The following is a 23,269-nucleotide window of genomic DNA, read 5'->3' as shown; positions in this document are numbered from 1 at the left end:
CAATGCTGGTGCTACCCTACTCCAACGCGGAAGTGGAAAGATCATTCAGCCAATTGAGCTTGCTGAAAACAAAACTACGAAACAGGCTCGCGCCAGCTACTGTGAACGCCATTATGGTGATCAGAGCGGGGCTGAAGAGGAAGAACAAAGGATGTTTTGATTATCAGCTGCCAGAAAGGGTTACCCGACTCATTGGGACTGATACCACTTACAGCGGACTGAGCGAGCCGTCTACATCAGGAAGTGCTGTGTGTCAGCCAGTTCTCCAGGTGGATGACGAGGATTCCGATGATGATACCGATTCGTTTGTGTTTTGACTGGTTTAGACTCTGCTTCAAGGCTTGCATAGCGTTGCTTTTGGCTAATGTTCTCTGGACACACCCTCATGTTCTGTTTGTAATTACGAGCAGTGTGATATGATATACGTACCCGTCTGGTGTAATCCTCATTTATATTTCAAGATGTTCATAATAAACCGGTGAAAAAATGCACATCTCCCTTCTAGCAATTTACTGCGCACTACGCTTAAAAACGGTACAATTGCCAGCCTATTTAGTTTCTCTTGCATATGAGAAAAAAAATTGAGGAAAGAACGCTCGCTGAAAGGCATGAACAGTACTGTGTAGTGAGCTGCATTGGACGCTGGCCGGGAACTATATGCGCTACAATTAGTCCAAATATACGCTCGAAAAAAACCTTTTTTCTTTATTAGCCACATTAATGCGATACAATTTGCCAGCTCTTCGGCTCGGGGCTGCTTGTAATGCACGCACAAGCAGACGCTACTTCCGACGGCGCTGCGTATTCTGGTTTCGCTTTTGCTTAGCGTGTTCTGCTGAAGGCTGTGGCACCGAATCATTACATTTCCTTCCATTTGTAAGCCATGCAGGAGGTCCAGTGCAAGTATTTTTACATCCAGCACCGCAGTACATATTAGCGGTTATTTTGGTGGTTTTTCGAAAATATTTAGCGGGTTTTTAGCGGATTTTTGGGTCCTTTTGGCGGAATGCTGGCCACCAGAGGTGGCAACACTGAGCGACACAATCGCCTCCCAGCAGAGCGGTCGCCATCTTGCCACCGAGCAGTGCGGACGTGTTTCGCATGGGCTCCGGAGATTTGCGCATCACTGGGCGAAAATACGGACCGAAAGGACCCGGAAACATCTTACCGAGGTCAGTAAGGGTGCCTAGTACCCTCCCGTCACCTTTCCTGGGAGGAACCACCAAGTTTAGCCTGTTTTCGGGTACTTTTGCACTCGACCCACATATGGGCGAGCCAGGCCTATTTTAGGCCTAGCACGACTAGGGAACCCACCGCCGGTCTACGTCTAGCCGAGCGAGATGCAGTACACCGTGCAAGGAGAGGAGATTCCTCCGGAAGAATATGACAACCCCGATTTATGGACCCACGCCTTCAAGGCCCACGACCGGGTGCACCCGAAAGAAACAAACGCTGATATTACACCCAAGGACGGCCCCGGCAAGACCGTCAAGCTGGAGACTTCTTCCCCGAAGCGTCGACCAATATGGAAGAGGAAACCGCTTCCACGCCTCCCGGCAGAGGACTATAAAGTGGTTTTCAGACCCAAAGGAGGACTTGACCTCCGCTCCCAAACCGCCAACAACCTTCTGCAGAAGGTCTGCCTGGGCTCCGAAGTAGATTTCGCCGCTGCCAGAAAGCAAGACCAAGTACGCATAAATCCAACCAACAATTCATTCACCGTGAGCACCCCGTTGCGAGAGAGAGCCAGCAAATATGTGAACCTTCAGAACTTGGAAATACAAGACCAAATTTACCAAGTCAGCACTTACGTGGCGGCCCCGGACGAAGCCATCAAAGGGATCGTCTACAACGCATTGGACGACCAAACCCACGAGGAAATCCTCAAGGACATCACAGACCTGAACAGGGGGCTGGGCAAGACATCGGCACTGCTAATTACCTTCACAGGGACCAAAAGAGCGCCCAGGCAAATTCGATTCTACGGAGGGCTCTACCCGTGCTACCCTTTCAGAGCCAAAGTGGAAGCCTGTTTTAATTGCCGACGAGCTGGCCACAGGGCTGACGTTTGGGATGAACTTATGCAACCGCTGCAGTAAGGAGCACCCGGCAAAAAAAGAACCAGATTGCACACCGATATGCATCATATGCAGCGGAGATCACTTCACTGGAACGAAGAAATGCATGGTGCGTTTTGAGAGACCCGGGAACCCCCCGCGAGGAAAAAAAACGGCCACCGATTTCAACGACGCGCGGCTGCACGAACAACCACTTCAACACAGCCAGGGACAACACGAGCCCCGGAGCAGATCAAAGTCCAACAACGAGAGAAACCGGAGGAGCCGAGGCCGATCCGACTCTTTCCCGCCCCTACCGAGAGCCGAGAGCAAAGAGCGCCCTCCTGAACAGGTGAGCCGGAAACCGCAGCACAACTCCCAAGATAGAGGGGGAATGGCAGAGCTCAGGGCAATAATTCACCGGCAAAACGAGGCGATCAGTGAACTTAGGACGATGATTTCAAACGAGAAAGAAAAGAAGTCTCCACTCCTCCCCCCACGAAAGGAGACTCCGAGCCCTCCGATAGAATATGCCCCACGGGCTAACCTAAACAATTCGGTACCCGCATCCGCGAGCTCTTCGCGAGCCACTTCGCCACAGCGTAACAGCCCCCCGGCTAAAAAGCGAACCATGGAAACGACAACTGAGTCGGAGAACCCCACCCTAAAAGACATAATTCAACTCATACAAAGCTCTAACGCTAGCTTGGAAGAGAAGATTACGAAAACCGCTGAGAAAAACAGAGCCGATATAAAAGGCCAGATAGGCGGGCTTTCCACCCAGCTAAACAGCCGCACGGACTCCCTTGAAGCACGACTCAGCCAAACGGAGGCTAGAGTGGCTGCTATGCAAACCCAACTCAAGAACCATGCGGAAATTCTTGCAGCCTCAACAACTTCAGGACCCAACCCCTTTAATTCTCAGGCACAGCTCCAATATGGCGGGAAACCTTAAGGAAATCAGAGTATGGCAGTGGAACTGCAGGGGTTTCCGCCAAAAGCTAGAGAACCTGCAGCTCCACATCCAGAATATGAGCGTCTCGGAAATCCCGGACGTCATCGCACTTCCGGAAATCAACACCAAAGTGAAGCTCAGAAATTATAAAACCTATGAAAACTCGCGCGCAGCCGTTTGGTCCATAGAAACGTAACAGCCGTTGAGCACGAAATTAATACGACGGACGCAGACTGCCTCCTCGTAGAACTCATACCGACAAAAAGAGGAAACGCGAGCCTCTTTATTCCAAACGTATATAGTGCACCGAAATCGCAACACCCTCCGGTAACGGAAGCCATAAGCAAAGCTCTCAAAATTAATGGACGCAGACCACTGATTATTGTGGGTGACTTCAACGCTAGACACATGGCCTGGGGGTACAATATTAACAACAAGAAAGGCACAGCAATCTGGAACCACATCCAAGACGAAGGTCTAACACTGCTAAACGACACGCTACAACCTACACGAATAGGCAACAGCGTGCAAGCTGACACTAGCCCGGATCTTACGCTCTGCAAGAACGTGGGAAACGGGCAGTGGAAAAACACCGCGTGTAGCCTAGGCAGCGACCATTACATTATCGAAACTACAATCCCGGCAACGTCGCTCAAGAAAAAGGGAAGGAAAGAAATCAAAATGACAGACTAGAATAAATTCCGAATCGTTCAACTCAAAACGAAGCGGGTAAAATAGAGAACCTTGAAGATTGGTTAAAACAGCTAGAAAAAGACGTCCAAACTGCGACTGAGGCAGTACCGGTCACGGCGGAAACGCAATCTGTGGACAGCAGACCACTCACTACACATGTGGCAGGCGCACGAAAGCCTCCAGAAGAAGTGGACGAAACAAAAGAATAATAGGCATTTAAAATTTAAAATTGCGCGCCTCGTCAACGACATGGAATCACATGCGCAAGAGTTGCTTAAACAACAATGGGGCCAAACGTGCGACCAAATGAGCGGCAAGCTCGGACTCAAAGACACGTGGCACCTTCTTAGACACCTCCTAGACCCGGAGAACTGCAAATCGACGCACAACAAAAACATTAACCGAATCATACACGCACACCCGCTCGAGGACGACAAACTCCTCGAATCGCTCAGAGACAAGTACCTAGTCACGTCCGTGCCAAAAAAACTCCCCAAATACGACGGGTCGCCAAATCCAGAAATGGACGAGGAGATCACCGTAGCGGAGGTAAGGGCGGCGCTGCTCCAGCTGCGCACTTCCTCAGCACCGGGAGCTGACGGGGTAACCAATAAGCTAATTAGGAATCTCGACAACACCTCGATCGAAGAAATCACCAAACTTTTCAACAACTGCTGGGAAAAAGGGGAACTGCCGGCCTCCTGGAGGTACGCGAAAGTTACTTTCATCCCAAAGCCGGGAGCCTGGAAATTCAAAACCTGAGGCCCATATCCCTCACATCGTGCCTAGGCAAACTCCTAGAACACGTCATCCTAAACCGAATACAAACACATATGGACAAACACGAACTCTTCCCCAACACCATGGTAGGCTTCAGACCACATCTCTCCACGCAGGACATTATGCTCCGGCTGTCAGAGGACGTGGTAAGCCAAGGGTATAACAAAGGGACAAGAGCAATCATAGCCCTCGTCTTAACAAAGGCTTTCGACAATGTCGAACACAAGGCCATAACGGCAGCACTTTCAGACTTGGACGTAGGCGAGCGTACCCACAACTATATCAAAGCCTTCCTATCCAATAGGACGGCGGAGATACGTTTCGGGCCGCTCAAATCGGACACCTTCAAACTGGGCAGCAAAGGCACCCCGCAAGAATCAGTGCTCTCACCCCTGCTCTTTAATATCACACTCATACCAATGACTCGAATCCTAGAGCGAGTTCCGAACCTTTCGCACTCCCTTTACGCAGACGTCATCACGCTATGGACGACTAGAGGGAGTGACGCTGCAAGCGGGAGCTGACATTGTCTCGGAGCGGGCGGAGGCGATAGGCCTGTCCTGCTCTCCGACAAAGTCGGAGATCTTGGTCATGCGTTACAAACCGAGAGGATCGGCCAGAACAGCTCCTATCCCCATAGAGATCTACGTAAACAACACCTTAGTTCCCGAAGTCCAAACGATTCGATTATTAGGCATGCACCTTCAAAGCAATGGCAAAAACACAGCGACAATCAACAAACTCACGGCATGCGTAAACCAGACGAACCGTCTTATTCGACACATCGCCAACAAGCATGCGGGAATGAAGGAGGCGGACCTCAGACGACTGGTTCAGGCCTTCGTGCTAAGCCGCTTCATCTACTCTCTTCCGTACCTAAACCTTTCTAAAGCAGAAAAGGAAAAGATCAACTGCTTAATAAGACAAACGTACAAGGCAGCCCTACATCTGCCGAGATTCACACCAACCACGAAACTCTTGAAAATGGACATCCATAACACGCTCGAAGAGCTAATCGAAGCGCACAGGATCGGCCAATACGAGAGGTTGTCCAACACACCTACAGGGAGACACATTCTCCGGGAACTAAAAATATGTTTTGAAACAACTAAAACGAACGAGAGATCCGTACCCCGCGATATATTCAAGCACCTCGTAACGCACCCGATCCCCAAAAATATGCACCCGGAGTACCACAAAGAGAAAAGACAGGCCAGAGCCAAATCTCTTCACAAGCATTATGGGAACTACGAGGAGGCAGTCTACGTAGATGCGGCCGAACACGAAGAGCGGGACGCCTTCGCGGTCGCCATCGTAGACCAACAATTTAAACACCTCTCCGCCGCTACCGTCCTCGGCAGACGCGCGGAAGAAGCGGAGGAATCCGCGATAGCAATTGCAATCGCCAATCCTGCCTGTGGAATTATTTTCAGCGGCTCAAAAACGGCCGTGCGTAACTTTGGAAAAGGCAAAATTCACGAAACGGCATATAGAATCCTAAAAAAATCACATTTCTCTCCCCGCCAGATTAAAATTATCTGGGTCCCTGCGCACTCGTCCCACCCGGGGAACGAAGCGGCACACAATATAGCCCGAGGATTCGTCAACCGGGCAGTGGACCAATCGTGCCTGCGAGGGGGGAAGGAACGCATGATAACATACCAAGAAATCACCATGTATTTCAGGAATAGCAGACCAGAATACCCAGCCCCGGATAAATCCCTCAGTAAAATCCAGCAAGTGACGTGGAGGCAGCTCCAATCGGATACCTTCCCTAACCCTTTCAAACTATCACTGGTCAACCCAAGGCTGTACACCCCCGAATGCACGCTTTGCGATGCCAAAAAGGCCGACCTAGCTCATATCTTACACATGTGCCCTGAGCTCCAACCCAAAGCCGAATGGCTATTATCTAACCCACTGCAATGGGAGGCTGCGGTGACCAGCTCTGAACCTGTGGTACAACTGCGGGCGGTGAGCTGGGCTTTGGAAGTCGCCGAAAGACACGGTCTGACGGCCACATCACGAAGCCAACGGAAAGAAGCCCATTGATCATTTGGCAAATGTCTTTCTTTTTTTTCTCTCTCTCTTTATAGAAATAAAGTTTTCACCACCACCACCACCACCCGCCGAAATCGCGCCACGGCGGACTGCATTGCGGACGTCGTGGCAACGCTGGAACAGGCGAGAAACACAGGGCAGGCCGGGTTCCTGATCCTCCTTGACGTTAAAAGTGCATTCGACATGCTGCCGCACTGGGCAATCACGGGTGCGCTCGCTGCCATGGGTGTGCACGGCAGGCTATACAAGTATATTGAAGCCTTCCTCTCCGACCGAGCAATGTGTGTGCGTGTGGGATCGACGACAAGCACAGACCACCCAGTGCCTTGTGGAGTGCCGCAGGGAAGTGTCCTCAGTCCCTTCCTCTTTAATGTTGCTCTTGCGCAACTCCCAAATTCTATCCCCAAAAAGGCCAGGAAAGTGGTGCGCGTTGCCCTGTACGCGGACGATATTGCGGTCTTCGCGCGCTGCCCAACTCGGCACACACGCAAGACAAGAAGCGCACTCCAGACGACGCTCGATGCGATAGCGGGTCACCTGCGGGCGCTTGGGCTGGTGCTCTCAGCACACAAGTGCGAAGCACTCCTCACGCACCCGAAAAACTTTGCGGCGCGCAGAAGCAACAAGCCGCTCACAATAGACGGCAGCCCTCTTCCCTGGAAGATGACAGTGACCTACCTCGGCGTCAGAATCGACGCACACCTCAAGTGGCACCAGGAGGTCAAGCGGCAGTGCCGGGCAGCTAAAACAACAGCGCGCTTCGCAAGACGCTTCCTGGTAAGGGGAGAGGGCTACTCACCAGCTCACTGCCTCAGACTTCATGAGGCGGTCTCGACAGCAAGGCAGTTGTACGCCCTCCCCCTGCTCGGCCTCTCCACCGCACAGTGGAATAACATAGACACAGTGCATCGCTGTGCCATCAGAGAGCTGTATGGGCTGCCGCGGAGCTCGAACAGCGCACGAACATATGCTGAGACCCGCTCATGGCCTGTCTCGCTCCGCGCGCAGCTCACCGTCCTCAACCATGTTGAGCGGATGCCTGAAAAACTACAGACCTATTGCAGTGACACCAATCCTATACAGAGTGGCGGCGCAAGTAGCGAAGGCTCGCCTTCAGGGGTGGGCGGAGAGATGTGGAATCCTTGGGGAGCCGCAGAATGGTTTTCGGTCAGGGAGACGGATTGAGGACAATTTATTTGTCCTTACACAATGTATTGAGGCAGCTCTGCAGGCAGATTGCCCTCTCTATGTTGCATATCTGGATATAGCCAAGGCATATGACAATGTGGACCGGGAACGACTGTGGAGACTTCTGCGAGAGTATGGATTGGAGGAACACAGCGTTGACCTCCTTCGAGCTCTATACGACGGAGTCAAGGCGCGGGTGGAGTGGGCAGAGCAAGTGACAAGCTTCATGGATACTCCGAAGGGACTGCGTCAGGGATGCCCGTTGTCACCACTGCTCTTTATGATTTATGTCGCAGGTGTCACAGCACAGCTGTAGGCCTCGGGGCTTGGTTTTCGTCTGGAGCACTTCGAAGAAGGGATAAGGGTTGTACGACATATACCCGCTCTGGTGTATGCGGATGACTTCGCAGGGTCACCCGCAGAACTACAGACGCTCCTGGACATTTGCGCATCCGGAATGGCGGAGCGACGTCTCAGTTTCAGTGACACGAAATGTGTAGTGATGGCCTGGGGCGAGGGAGACCACCACAGCGGATCCACGTGGCAGATTTAAGGGAGACCGGTCACTAGAGTAGACACCGCAAAATACCTCGGAGTCAGATTGTCCGCAGGAGCAGACTACCTGGGACAACACGAACGAGAGCTCAGGGGGAAAACTGCTCGTTACAGGGGTGTACTGGGGCGCCAGGCTGTTTGGTCGTTTAACCGGTACGAAGTGACGAGAGCGCTTTGGAAGATGGTGGCAGTACCAGCCCTTACATATGCCAATGCGGTACTGTGCCTGTCGACGGGCACCAGGGAATTCCTCGAGCGCCAACAGAGAGCAGTTGGCCGATTAGCGTTGGGGGTGCCACGGCACACAGCGGTAGAAGGAGTGCAAGGAGAGGTGGGATGGTCTTCATTCATGGCGAGAGAGGCGGTGGCCAAGACAAGTTTTGAGGACAGGCTAATGCGCCTTCCGGCCAGTCACCTGGCTCATCAAATGTGGGCATACCTGGTCTATACAGAGAAGTCTACACGGTGGACTAGGCGCACAGCGAAGCTGCAGCGACGATACAAGTTGCCAGCGGTGTGCCTTGCAAATGCGAAGGAGGCCCAGAGACCGGCCGGGAGCAGGGCGAAGAAAATAAAGGAGGAAGTGAGGGCAGCTGAAACAGCGGAATGGATAGCTGCGGTCGGTGGAAAGTCATCCCTGGCCTTGTACAGTTCGCAAAAGTTGGTGATTCGCCCGGAGCCGTGGTATGAAAACTCTCTGGGAAGCGGTTTGCTGGCTGAAGCTCGCTGTAGTGCGCTGAGAACGCGACAGTGGAGAGCTAGGTTCACTGAATGCCAGACAGCATGCGCCATCTGCGGGGCTGAGGACGAATCCATGGAGCACGTGGTTCTTCAATGCAAGGACATCGTCCCAGTTCCGAGGGCGACGTCGCTTCCAGAGGCACTGGGTTTCTCCGTTGGAGCGGGTACGGCGGCAGCGGTAGAGGTCACTAATACCCTCTTTACACGGCCGGCTTAACCACGGTTACGCTTAACCGAGGTTACCGAACTTAACTACGGTTAACCACCAATCGCAGTTAGCTGTGCTTACACAGCTCGCCACCGTTCTCGGTTACGGCCGCCATTGCCCATAAAGTATAACCGAAGCGACGCGGTGATTTGCGGAACGAAGCAGCATGTACAAATAACTTATTTATAACGTAGTTTCCGGAGTGCTGTCCGACAAGGCGTCTACAGCGCGGTCATTCCCCGCACGATGGCAGCACCTCCTTGACCACCGTAAACACCGCCGCGTTGGCCCCTCCTCCCGCAGACCGTACACACTTAAACACGAAATGCACGAGATGGAGGTTATTCTGGAATGCGACGCCGTTATAAGTACGCCTAGCAAAATGCGAACTCCGTCAAAACGGAGCGCGAGGTCCACAAAACCTCGTAACGCCTCCCGCCGACAAACGACGGAGCGCAGTCGTGAATCAGGACGATTGCAGTTCGTTACATACGGAGGTGATACGGTGTTTTCAACGGCATTTCGTGAGCAGAGTGTAAAAACGCCGGCAGCTATATGAATACCGAAAGAAAAATGCATGGAAAATGCAGTCGAGTCGCTCATTCCGCTATATCCTTCTTTACCCTGGATTAATGTAAGTGTAAGTTGGATTTTGATACGGATTCAAGCCGTCAACAAAGTCATCCGCTGGCGTCAGCCCCTCCCGCCAAATCACACCCTTTCCTACACCTCTTTCCTATTTGCAAGCGCTTGCCGCTCGTGGCGCTGCCGGCTGACACTAGCTAAAGCCCCTCTATCTCTGGAAAGTAGCGAAATTGTAAGATCTTTGCCGCCGTTTCCCTTTTCCAGCGCTTTCCTCCTCGCTCCTCTACGCTCCCCTCTCCAAAGAGAGAGTGAGGGCAGGTTTTCTGGTTTGTCGTTGGCTGCCAGGCCCCCTGACGTGACAAACACGTCACCATACGTCATCAGAGCGCGCAAAATCTTGTTTTGCTTGTTTTTTTATTTTCTCGCTGCCGCCATTAAACTGCCTCGTCGTACCGTTCCTGTGGCTTGCGCGCGTGCAGTTTCGAGCACGCGATGCCGTGCTGCTGCGCGTTTCAGTGTTCAAGTAGAACAGAAACAGAGCATAGAATAGTAAAACAGAACGACTGCCGCGCTTCGCTGATTACCAACACGGCACCGGCAAGGTTAATTGAGTTAAAGAACTTTTCACAGTCTCACATGTCACTGACGAACCCATCGCCAGCCGTAATCGAAACTGTAAAAATTGCTGAGAACTTTTTCCGCAGTAACAGAGAGGGTCTCCTCAAAAATTCAATCAGCACTGCACAACTGCAGGCCCGGATAAAAGATAGCATTTCATTGGTATCTTGCTTCCCAGCCTGCCACGATGTTGTAAAAGAGATTGTGAGTATTTTCGTGAAAGTACGGATCCAGATTTTTGTCCGAGATGAAGCCTCCAAAATATCTCCAGTGACTAGTAGTAAATGCGGTAGCAAAGGCGTAGGCATGCGGGTCGCTGCAGCTCAGATTCGGTGACAGTATGCATTCGTAATTTCATGTTTTATTAATTTGAAACATTTGTGAAAGTTGTGGTTTGAAAATCTGCATACAATTAATATTTTGCCTGTCGCCTGAATGAATCTGTAAATTGTTCAAATTTTCTGGTAACTGCTTGCATTTTTTAAAGATATTCTCGTGCATATCTGAAGCTTATAATCATTGAAATTAACATTGGATTGTAGCGTGTGTGAAAAATGTTTCTACTAAAATTATTTTCTTGCACTTCGTTTTCATATCTTTTCATTTCGTTAAGGTTTCTCAGCATCTTCCAATTGCCTAACAGTGTTTTTCTGTGCATTTATTTTTATTTGAAAATGTGTGTTTTCAATTAATGTGCCTGCGCCAGTCTTAGGACCCTTTTCAAAGCGACCAGTGCTGTGTCAGTAAAATCAAAGATGCTACTTGGTTCCAATGTGCAACAGTGTTTATCGCTACATTTCTTCTGTATTTGGAACTGTGTATTTTGTATGCGCCACATCTTACGACCTTTAAAGCAAACCAGTATTGTGACAATAAAATAAGACCCTATTTTGCCTGAGTCACTTTGCCGATCAATTGATTTTGCGAAGAAATAAAAGCCACTTTTTTCACCTACACTACCTTTGATTAGCAGCTGTAGGAACACTGCTTCATCGTTTTCTTACAGATGTGATTTGAAAATGAAAGCATACAACAATCGACGCTTTTGCTTATAGGTTAGCCAGAAGCGATCGATGTTAGAATTCGCCGGTTTGCCGCTCACGCGCAAAGGTGCAGAAGATTTTTGAAGGGGCCATTGGCTCTCATTCAGGGTCATCTATCTGTCACCCAACACAGATGACACCATAATTGCCTGCTCAGTTTATTTCCCGTTCTTGATGCTTCAGAGTACCCGAGCGCGATGCTGAGTGCAAACATTTCTTGCCGTTTTGAGCATGTCTTCTCCTTCCTTCTTTGTTATTGCGAACAATATGTGCCGCTAAAACCAAACATAACATTTTCAAATCGATTAGTAGTTACCTGTGCAAAGCAGATTTAAAAGAACGCTTTAAAAGGCAGCACAAAAAGCCCCCGCCATTCACTATCATTGACCCTTCCGCGGCGCCCCTCGAGCGCAGGCAGGTTCAGCGTGCCGTGCGCAGCGCTCCCGCCGGTGGGAGAGTGAAATCAGGGAGAATTGAGAAGGAAAGCAGCCGAAGGGAGGAGAGTTTCGCTACTTTCCAGATAGAGGGGCTTTAACACTAGCGTCCCGTCCGGCCCGGGTGAGTGAGTGAGTGAACTTTATTAACTGCTCGGGGATCTTTTTCTTCGCCTCTTCAACCGAGGCTGACGAGCGGTTGGCGCCCCCAGTCCAGGGCACCACTGGCTTTCGCCAGTTTGCGAGCTCTTGTGACCAGGTAGAGCTGAGCCTCCGGGTCAGAGCTGGCCAGCAAAGCCTCCCACTGTCTTTCATTTGGGTTTTCAATTTTTTGTAGTTGATGTGAGCTGCATTCCAATGTTATGTGGTACAGGGTAGGGGTCTTCCCGCACCACGGGCACTCGTCTCTGAATGTCGTGGGATGCATCATGTGTAATATGTGTAAATTAATGAAGGTGCCCGTCTGTAGCCGCCTCAGATCTATGGCCTCCTCGTTGCTGAGCTTTTTATGCGGCTCCGGATATACTTTCCGCAAGCCTCTATAGTGTTGTAGTATTGTGGTGTAGTCAGGGTCAAGCGGAATCAGGTCCTCTGTCCCGAGACTGTTGGGCGCACGGTAGGTTGCATGTCCTCGTGCTACCCTGTCTGCGTACAAATTCCCCGTGACCCCTGCATGCCCCGGAATCCACACTAGTGTTTGAGTGCATTGTTTTGTTGGCTCGCTTGTGGAAGAAAGGATTTGGTGCGCTACCTTAGATAATTTACCCCGGGTGTGCATTGGCATGCGAGACGCGTTCGCGCGAAGTAAACAAAGCAGCTTTTTAATTGCAGGTGTCTACGTGCGCAGGAGGATGCCGTGAAGTTTTATTTACTTCTGTTTTGTGTACGGAAAGTGTCCATCATGAGGTACTGTTGCGTGCCAATGTGCACTTCAAGCGCAAGGAAGAAAGACGCGGGTGTATCTTTCCACGAGATTCCTGCGGACCTTGAGCTGCGTCAACGGTGGTTAAAGGTGATCTCGCGAAAGAACTGGGAGTCCAACACCACGTCGAATTACTCCGTCGTGTGCAGTAAGCATTTCCTTGCCTCCGATTTCAGGGAGAATACTAAAATTCGGCAACTGAACAAGGGAGCGGTGCCCAGCGTGTTCCCGTGCTACCCGGCCTCCTACATGAAGCCTGCACTTGCCAAGGTACGAAGTAATGCAAGTAGTCGAAAGCGCGCTCTACAGCTCGAATGCGGCCATGAGAAGGCTTGCAAAATACGGAAAGTAGCAACTGCTGCCAGCTTCGATGACACACGGCCTTTCGACGATAATGAAGACCCTAGCTGCCCTGGCACCGCATCAGTTGCTGTCCCGCGACCAGCCTTTGCACCGTCGCCAATCAACAGCCCAACATGCTCGAACGCAGCTACAACCACTACAACTTTGAGTGACACAGTATGCGCGGTAGCGATGGCAGTGCGCATCGAAGCATTAGGTGACAGAACAGCGGCATTTGCGAAACGAACATTTTCAACGCAGACAGACAAGGCCACAAGTTCAAGCAACTTCGTAGATCGCCGAAAACAGAGAGCCAAAGAAACAGCCCTTCGGTTACAGATCGTCAGGTTGCAACAGACGGTTGATAGGTACAAAGAAGAACTCCGCAAGCTGAAGGAGGACTGTAATGTGAGTGCCTTTGTTGATGTCGCCGATGCGCACCAAAATAAGGCAAAAGCTGTATTCATTGTGGATCAGGTTTCAAATTACGGTAGAAAGAGGCCAACATGGTCTGAGACTACTGTGAGATACTGCGTGATTCTGAGGAATCTCTCTACTAAAGCTTATGAGTATGTGCGGTCTGAACATCTGCGTCTGCCTTGCAGAAACACTTTGCAAAAGTATATTGGATCAGCTACTGGAGAAATTGGCTTCAGCCCTCTGGTTCGCTGCCGGCTCAAGACAGAGCTTCAGAGCCTAACAACACCACAAGCAAAAGCGTGCAGTTTGGTGGTTGATGAAATGCACATCAAGCAAAAGCTTGAATATAATAAAGGAGATGCTTTTGTTGGCGATGTCAATATGAGCGTTGATCTGGAGCATCTGATACCAGATAACAGTGACCAGTTAGCAAATTCATTGCTTTGTTTCTTGCTCTGTGGCCTTTCAACACGCTTCAAGATACCTATTGGGTACTTTTTTACTAAAGCTTGCACGGGACCAGAGTTGGCGCAGACCATTGTTCACGTCATCAGGAAGACAGAGGAACTCGGTTTTGAAATAGTTCGTCTTGTCACCGACAACCACAAAACAAACGTCGCCGCCATGGACATTCTAAGCAAGGGAACAGCCAAAATATCTGCTCCACATCCAGTGGATCCTTCAAGACGCCTTTACCTTGCCTTTGATCAATCCCATATTATTAAGAATGTCAGATCACAATTTCTTGCAAAGGACATAGGTGGTGAAAAGGAAATTTGGGCAGCACCTTTGAAAGAATTGTACAGGTTGCAGCGAGGATCGACTGTGAAGCCAATAAGATACTTAACACGGAAACATCTCTATCCAACAAATATTGAGAAGATGAGTGTGAGACACGCAGTGCAAATCTTCTCTCCGCCAGTTACAGCTGCGCTGCAGTATCTAAAGGACCAAGCTGGCCACACCTGTAATTTGTAGTTCAGGTCAGTGGGCCCAACTGTGGAATTTGTGTATGATGCACAAATGGTTTACACTGATGGATGTCAGCAACACACAGCAGCACATCCACAGGAACGACCCTGACAGCCAGCATTTCAGTGATGTTGACGACGTGAGGTTGCAGTGGCTAGAAGCCGATTTCCTTTACTACGTCGAAAGGCTGAGAAAAAACAGCCGACCTGACAATTTTTTTACCAATGAGACGTACCAGGCACTAGTCCTGACAACAAAATCGAATGTAGAGTGCATTCGTTTTTTTCTAAAGGAAAAGAAGTTCATCTTTGTTTTGACTCTGAAGTTCTCGAGTGATCCTATTGAAGCACTCTTCGGATTCCTTCGAAGGACAGCAGGTTGTAATGATGCCATGGATGTGAAGAGTGTACTCTGTGGACTTGAGAAGATGTTGAAGACTGGCATTGTATCTGTATCAGTTCGAAGCAACGTCAACAGCTCGAACTCATTCTGTACTGATGCAGCACTTTCCAGTGCAGACACTCAGAAAGGCAGCTCTACAAGCAAGGATTTTTCCCATCAGCAGCAAAAAACAGATTGCGGGACGTTTGCACTACACCATGGCTCCCCAACCCCGAAGTGGCTAGTATTGCCCTGATTGGCGGATATCTGGCCAGAGTCCTGTCAGAAAGGCTAAGCTGCGAGAGCTGCATTCAGCTCGTGGAAAAAACCAAAGGGCAACGCCCCTGTTGATGGGCTGATTGCTTACCAAGACCGTGGCGGACTGAAGTATCCAACCAAGGAGTTGGTTTCTGTGTTAATAGGTCTCAAGCGGTTTGTAGACATTATGTTGTTCTACAGGAAGTCCATATCCAAACCTCTGGAAACAAGTGTGCAACATGCTGTTGACGTGCTTATGGATGTCCCCATCTTGATGTGCACGAATGAAGAACCAGGCCACAGGAAGATGTTCCTTGAAATTTTGTGCCGCAAATTCATCAAGCCGCTGCTGACTAATCATGCTTTCAATATTACTGACAAGAATTCAGTTGCCAAGATGTATGCAAAGAAGCCGTTGTCACGGAAGCTGCTAAAATTGTAGCAAATCATGTGAATTGTTACATTCTTGACATGTTGAGATGGCAATAAATAGTGATTGTTAACTGCCCCATGTGGTTGACTTGTCAGAAAATTTAGGCCCTGGGAGAGAAACTTTTATCTAGAGTAGTCGTGAAATATTCGCCCTAGGTGGACAGCAAGCTCAGCTTTTACAAAAGCGTGGCAAATCACAAAATCGAGGAGGAGTACCGTTAATGGCAATTATTGTGCCTTACAACAGAGGAGGCCGTGGCCTTACATTTTGGCCTCTTCCAGTGAGTCGGCAACAGAACACCTGAACGAGGAAACAAAACTGCTTGCTACTGACGCGGCGGCTATGGCACACAATAATATTGCTATATCACTTGAATTATAATCGATATGAGCACTTTAGCAGTTCTTCATTAGACTATTTGACAAACTATATAAGATGCTGCGCATCGTACTCAACTATCAACATAAGGAGCGCTAATCATGCGCGGCGCGTCTCTTCCAGCAGCGTTCTGAGCGGCGTCGTAGTGGCAGCTGGCAGCGCCGCGCAGCGAGCGGCGCGTGAACCGAGGCGTCCGCGGCGGTCCCATTGTGTTGCGCCGGAACTGACAGGCATAGTTAAATAAAGGAGGCGCTGGTCAAGCCGGTGTCGCCATGGCCGCCATGGCTTCGCCCGCTTCGCCCATGCACGGCTGCGAGAACATAGCTGCTATAGTGCGCGATCGTTTTATTTGTGTGCTGTTTGATGGTGTACTCGGCGCCTCGTGAGTGTTTCAAGTAAGCACAACTGCTGAACGGTTTTTGTGATATGGCCATCCCTTAATTCATGCCAAGGTACAAACATACTTTCGTAGCATGTGTATTCTTTCCCGACACTGTTGTAGTGATGCTACAGAATTTCGCTCTACAATACATAGCATTGCAAGCATGCCACGATGGGACTGCGTTTTTTCCTAAAGACCAGACATATCAATGTTAGCGTCACTTCCTTTTACGTTAGGAAGCGCCAAGCGCTAGCTGCTTTAGAGCGTGTTTGCTATCGGTGACAGATAATGTTGAACGAATTTCAGCTTGCCTTGAATGCAAACCGTTTATATGCGCATTGGGTTTTCGGTTTTAAGAAAATGTACTTCGCACTAGTTTTGAACTAGGCTAAACTCACGTGAAACTTCTGGCAGTATCAACATCGCGCAGCACGAACAATATACTGAACCGCTCTTTACGCGATACTTTACGCAACTTCATGGTTGGGCAAGGTTTCACACTGTTCCTCTTCTCTTCTTTCACAAATCATGTACACGCATGAAAGCAATAAAACGTTTCCTTACACTTTTTCGTGCATATCTCACTCGCCAGACTACTATGTAATCAACTGGGGAAACGCTTTCTTTTTTTTTTAATTTTCATATAGGGAACATTTTTGTACACTGCTGAAAACATGACAAACTATTTCCGAGTCATTGTGACTTGCTTCCAATTTTCCTCGCGGCTGAGAGTAATGTTATCTGCATTGCAATTACACACCATCTGCTGTGTGGAAAGTGGAATCAATTGCTGTGTGTGTGTGTGTCTAAGGGGGGGGGGGGGAGATGCGACTGTTCTGGAAAACGTGTTAGAGCTGAAAGCATCTCACATTTGATGCTGCTCACTTCTGGTGTTTTCAATATAGACGCGCGAGACAGATTATTGTGAAGTTAATTATATGAGAGCAATACAACACTAGCTGGGACTCAAGTTTTATCATCAACCTAAAAAAGCCCACTGCATTGCAAAGGACTGGCCTATATGCCTTCGAGGGGGGGGGGGATATATTGTGCTAGAAAAAGTGGCCACCCTGTATACGCAATTCCTGATGACCTTGACGGTACCAGAATTATGAAAGAATGCAAACATTATCCTAAATAAGACAGGGGACACAAAGGACTTGAAATATTATAGACTGACCAGCTTACTATCCGTTATATATGCAAGGTATTCACTAAGTTAATCGCTAACAGAATCTGGACAACTTTAGACTTCAATCAAGCAAGGGATCAAGCAGGTTTTTAGAAAGGGTACTCTACTGTCGGTCATATCCAAACCGTCAACCAGGTGATAGAAGAATGCTTGGAATTATAATCAGCCTTTATACATAGCATTCATTGATTATGAAAAAGCATTTGACCAAATCAAAACCTCAGCAGTAATGTAGGCATTGCGAGATCAGGGTGTAGGTGAGCAATATATGACGGTACTAGTAGATATCTATAGCGGATGCACAGCAACCATTGGTCTACATAAAAAAGTAATAAAATTCCCATTAAGAAAGGTTTTAAGGCCGCTGTACGGTCGCTTTTCGCCCAGTTCCGCAAGCCTGCGGTCCGCACGTTTTCTGTCCGTTTCAGGACGTGGTGCGGAAGGAGTGTTGTACGATCGTTTTGCCAACTGCCGGTCAGCCGGACGGTTCCAGTGTCCCAATTGGTGCGCCCTGGCATCGCCTTCTGTCCAGTAGCATGCTCCCTCAAATGACTTTCAAAGCTAGTGCTACGATTTCGGCACCTCGGCGCAGTTCGCTTGCCTCGGGATCATCATGGCATGGATTTTGCTGTGCTCATGGGCTCCCGTCAGCTGTCAAATGAGTAGCGCTTCAGTAGAGTTCTTGAGTGCTTACATGGCCACCACCGTAAATTTGAATTGGCCTTTGCTCGCACGGTTAGTAGCGGCCGCCACAATCGTCTGTCCACTTTGACTTTTCCAGTATGCCTTCACTGATTTATCTGGATGTTTCTACGCCGAATTTAAATTGAGCGCTGTCGAATGAACGTGCATTCATAGTTTGACAACTGATTTGCTTTATTGTTTTGTGGGCCCAAGTCAGCCCAATAAAGAGTTATAGTTGCAAAAGTAGCATGCACCGGTCCCGTTGATGCCAAGGTATATGTGTGCAGTGAGGATAAAAGACGAGAATCTGCAATGGCAACATTCACCAGGCGTTAAAATCACAAATGCTGAAAGAAACATTCAAAAAGGAATTATATAACGGCTTGGGAATGTATACTTTAGAAAAGGGCTACAAAAAAAAGTGTAATGAAGCCTGAACCAGCGAAACTCGAGAAAGATACCAATTATGGAATAGGATCTAGCAATTAATAGCCTCAGGTGTGAACAAATGGAAGTTCTTTTTCGACTTCCACCACATCCCCCTAAAGGAAAATTAAAATGAAATATGGGACAGATGTGTGAAAAGGAAATGGAGACTCAGCGGCATGACCTGAAGAGAAAAACAGCTCACTCACAACTGATTGATTTCTTGGATGTAGTTCAGGGCTGTAACATAAAAGCTAAAGCATGAACATTTCGGCATGAAACATGTATAGCTGTTGTATTGCTATGTGGCAATAGAGCCAGGGTAATTATTGCCCAGGACGGCAATTAAGGTAGTTACATTAGCTACAGTTTGCCCTGTTGTTACTACATGTCTATTCCACAGGCCTCTCTTTGTGCTGCTGCTTTACGAAAGCATTAATGTTTGGTGATTGCAGTTTATTTTCATTTGAGAAATGCTTGTGCAATAAAACACATTCTTTTAATCCTAGAGTTCCTGAAATCAAATCCTAGCATATTGTGTGATGTACTTAAGACAGAAGGTGACTGTGACATTAAAACAACAAAAAAAAATAAAGAGACCATGAAGTGTGCTATATAACGGGGGTCCTAGCTTTCAAAAAGTCGATCTGCCCTAGCCCAGTGAGTTAATCTAGCTGCGGACTGTTGAAAGTTGCCTGGCCTAGTTTGGTTTTCATTATTGAACCTTATAATGATTAAGACTATATAGTTAGCATTTAAATTATTGGCTTCAAGAACAATTAGTATCAATACGGAAGTAGTAAACTGTCTTCCAAAACAGCTGACAGAAATGTTTGTACATGTTTGTATTTTGCATAATTTTTTTTTTTCACGATCTTAAATGGCAACAGGCCCAATAAAAGAGGCGTCTGCATGACAGCAATTCCACTTCAGTGTCTTTACATGATGTGGGTGAGAGATATGTTTGAGCAGCTAGCCATATGGTAGCTCGATTAGGAAGCCAGTGAATAAAGCTTGGAAATCATACCGTGATGCAAACATTGCGGGTAGCTGTTTTTCAACACTATCTGCAACTTTAGAACTAATGCTTTGCTCCTGGGGCCAATAAATAAAGAAGTCACTGATTGGTTTTTACTAACTGCAGAGAAACCATGGCAAATGGAAAGCATTGGAGACTAGGGCAATCAACTCTGAATAGTTCTCGGTTGGTTTCACTAGCCTAGACCACTCTACCTAATTTAAAGTTTGATTAAATTTAGCCGATATACTTGGTATGCATGGTTTGCTGGCATAAGAACGGGTAAGCTTTCCTCTTGGGGTCAGTTTCAATTGAAACGGTCATAATGCAGCTGTGGTCTTGATTGATATGGTGGAAGCTGAATTCTGGTCATTTTTCAAATCAAGATATAAAGACCTTGGAAGCAGAACACTATTATTCAAGCTATAATATTGTAAGCTAAATATAAAAATGATTATATATGAATATTGCTCACAGAACCCTTCTACGCAAAGCATGAGTTAAGTTAAAACATTTACTCTGCTTGCCATTTATTGCTCAACAACAATGCGCCTGGTATTGTTTGACAAATAAAAAGTAAGCAAGGAAATCATTGCTATTCTTTTTTGGTTAAAAGGAAGCCCTTTTGCTCCCCCTAGAACCAAATGCTGGGGCTGCCACCACCGTGATATGCAAAGCATTGATTACGCGGCAGATATTATATTAACATGTTCTGCATGTCATGGAACGTGTCATGCTTTGCCAGGTCATATTTACTTGAGGTGTAGATTTAAGGTTGCTATGCAAGGAAAACAGATGTCCACTTTGGTCACATTGGACATTGGAAATACATACAACATGTAACAATGTTCTCATGAACAAACTAGCAGAAATTCTGCAGCATTTTCATCTACGACAGAACCTTTGCTTCCGGCATCTGCTTTCACTCTAGAGAGAGGCCTCAAAAATTGGCTTCATCAACATTACTATTTAGAATTCTGTTCAATATGCCTCTTCAGTGACGTGAACAATGTATGTTGCATTTGTCACTGCTATTACATGGATTCAAGAGCTATGCCAGTTGTAATTTTATCTCTAGAAATCTACTGCACAACATACATTGTGTTCAATATGAAATGAAGTGCCATCCTTAATTGCCAATGTAATACATTCTTTATACAGGTTGGTAATGCATTTAGACTAATAGGTAGAGTCAGTATAAATAACGTGTTTGTCATATGCAGTGCTCAAATACTCCTGTAGTCTCTTATCAGATGCTTTGTATTGGAAGGGGGTGCATGCTTTTGGGACCATGATGAGAATAAACAGCACTTTGAGGCCAATGTATATGAAGTGGGTAACTATAGTATGCATTACAAGTACACATACGCACTGCTTCCTACGCTTTGTCCTGTCGCCACTTTACGCAAATTCTAAAGGGCTTGATCCGAGTGCACTGTAGGGATAGCTTGTGGAAAAAGAAAAGAGGAAACTGCATGAAGAAACAAGGAGAACAAGAACTGCTACCTAGTACAATGGCATTTATTCTTTCCTACTTTCCTTGTCCTTTAGCAGTGTTTTTGCAAGCTCCACAAGACCATTTTAATGTGTTGTGTAAAAGTTTTAAGAGCCGGTTAAGCTGACATAATTTCCACTCAACAAATTTTTGTTCCATGAAACACAGTGTTATAATTATCTTGCACACTTTCCAGAGAGAAACATACTCCTTGATTCCCACAGTATAAAAACACACAGCCTGGCTGTTTGTGTCATTACCATAACTAAAAAAGAAATAAGTTAACATAGCTATGCCTCGTTAACATGGACCCTGTTAATATGAACATGTACGACTCATATTACGGAAAGATTTTCTGCAAATGAAACTTGCAATGCCTTTGCACTTCATTAACATGGAAGTTTGCTGTTCGGACATTAAACAAAAGCCTATTGGGGCCCTGTGACCCAGGTATTTTTCATTAATAAGCAAACAAAACTGCCACTGTGGTACGGAGGTTTATATTATAGTGTGTGAGGGCTTTTAAGGCTTTTTGTATTTGCGTAGGAAAGTAAAACAGACTGAATTACATGGCTGTTCCTCTGTGAAACTGCCATCATACCATTCATTGCACTGTGCACAATATTTATGTGAACCCATGAACTGTGAGGCACATTGAGTCCTTCAGCTCACACTCCCTGGTTCCCAAATCACTTTTTCTTACGTTAAAATAGTTAGCAGTAAGTCACCACTGCAAGGCTTAGCAGCTCATTTGCTAGTCATTACACAAAATGAATTAAGCTACCCACTTAGATTGTAACCATTCTGTTATAACCTTATCCTGCAATGCTAACGTAACAGTCTGCATAGGTGCAAAGCAGAGCAGTGAATCTGTGAATGCAAACAACAAATCCAATCCAAGCAGGAAAAGAAGGAATTCAGATTAAGTTACATGTGACCTCAGTGTCAACAAGTCAGATGTTACATCCATGCCTCAGAGCTTTCAGAATGGATCAACATCAGCATTATAGAACCAATAACCATGTGATAATGCTTAACACGATGAAAAGATAAGGTAATTAATCTTTGCAAATGTGATACGAGACCATGTACAGTGTTGACCATACAACAAATGTGAACTGATATGTGCACCAGACAGCCCAGTTGATCACTGTGTAAGGTGCAAACAAATTTAGATGAGCAGCAAATGCAACAAGGACTAAAGAAATCTGTAATGCATCCTACATTGTTGAAAAACGTAAGGTTCGCACATGCCCACCATCGATATCACTCAGCAGGCAAGTAATTGTGGGCGTCACAGCAAAATTAAAGCAGCAAATAGGCAACTACATGTGCATAGACGACATCTGATTTTGATGGCATTGGAAATATCTCAATTAGTGCACCTTGGCAAAGAAATGCAGCTGAATAGTTACTCAATACCAATAAAATTGAGTTGGCATGTAGTCTGGTAAGAGTAGAGCTGTCAAAGACAAGTACGGGATGTAATGTGTGCAACTCCATAACAGCATTATGTCAGTATAAAGCCTACATCACATCATTTGTCTAAGCAGTTGTCAATGAACTTAACTCATCCAAGTTATGCAGGAAGAAAGCAGATTGTAATTACAATAACTTTCTAATTTTTTTTTTCTTTTTAACCCATTATGTTTGTATGCTCAACATGCCTTAGGTACACCAAAGGTCTATATCATGAGGCACAGTTGCATATGGTGTGCCTTTTTTCATAAGCATAACCTGCCGCCATACTGTACTTTTATTTTTTTTTTTTGCACGGCATCAAATTAATTTTTTTTTTCTAAAAAGACCCGATGTAGTGATAAAGTGTTTAGCCCATCACATACAGAAGTTATGTTCACTCGACCGAAACAGGAAGGTACTCTCGAACTGACAGCTGCCGTGAAAGTACACAAGTACTTTCACAGTTTACACAGTACCGTCGAGCATCCATATCAGCACAAAGCGCAAACCGCAGAGTAGTGGCAAGTAGCTCGAAAGCCGTGCAGCTAACGTCGTTTTGTGCACAATGCCGTTTTCGAACGGCTCGG

At 47.3% G+C, this 23,269-nt stretch overlaps 1 protein-coding gene and 1 pseudogene across 2 annotated transcripts in view; one reads left to right on the top strand and one right to left on the bottom strand.

Annotated features, from left to right (window-relative positions):
* Window positions 1-1,132: 1,132 nt before the first annotated feature.
* On the top strand, window positions 1,133-7,731 carry LOC146174577 (uncharacterized; annotated as a pseudogene).
* Window positions 7,732-18,267: 10,536 nt separating this feature from the next.
* LOC146174573 (uncharacterized) overlaps window positions 18,268-23,269 on the bottom strand; it is a 71,975-nt gene continuing 66,973 nt past the window's right edge. The window contains exon 5 of one of the 2 annotated variants that reach the window (XM_084583729.1): window positions 18,268-18,589. In XM_084583729.1, coding sequence (XP_084439855.1) covers window positions 18,420-18,589 — 170 coding nt within the window. In that variant the 3' untranslated portion in view covers window positions 18,268-18,419. The remainder of the gene's footprint in view (window positions 18,590-23,269) is intronic. The other variant, XM_084583728.1, reaches the window with a different exon arrangement.

This window comes from Amblyomma maculatum, chromosome 11 (genome assembly GCF_055883805.1).
Source record: "Amblyomma maculatum isolate TAMU_Amacu chromosome 11, ASM5588380v1, whole genome shotgun sequence".
Lineage (NCBI taxonomy): Eukaryota > Metazoa > Arthropoda > Arachnida > Ixodida > Ixodidae > Amblyomma > Amblyomma maculatum.
This window is presented reverse-complemented; position numbering and strand designations above follow the sequence as displayed.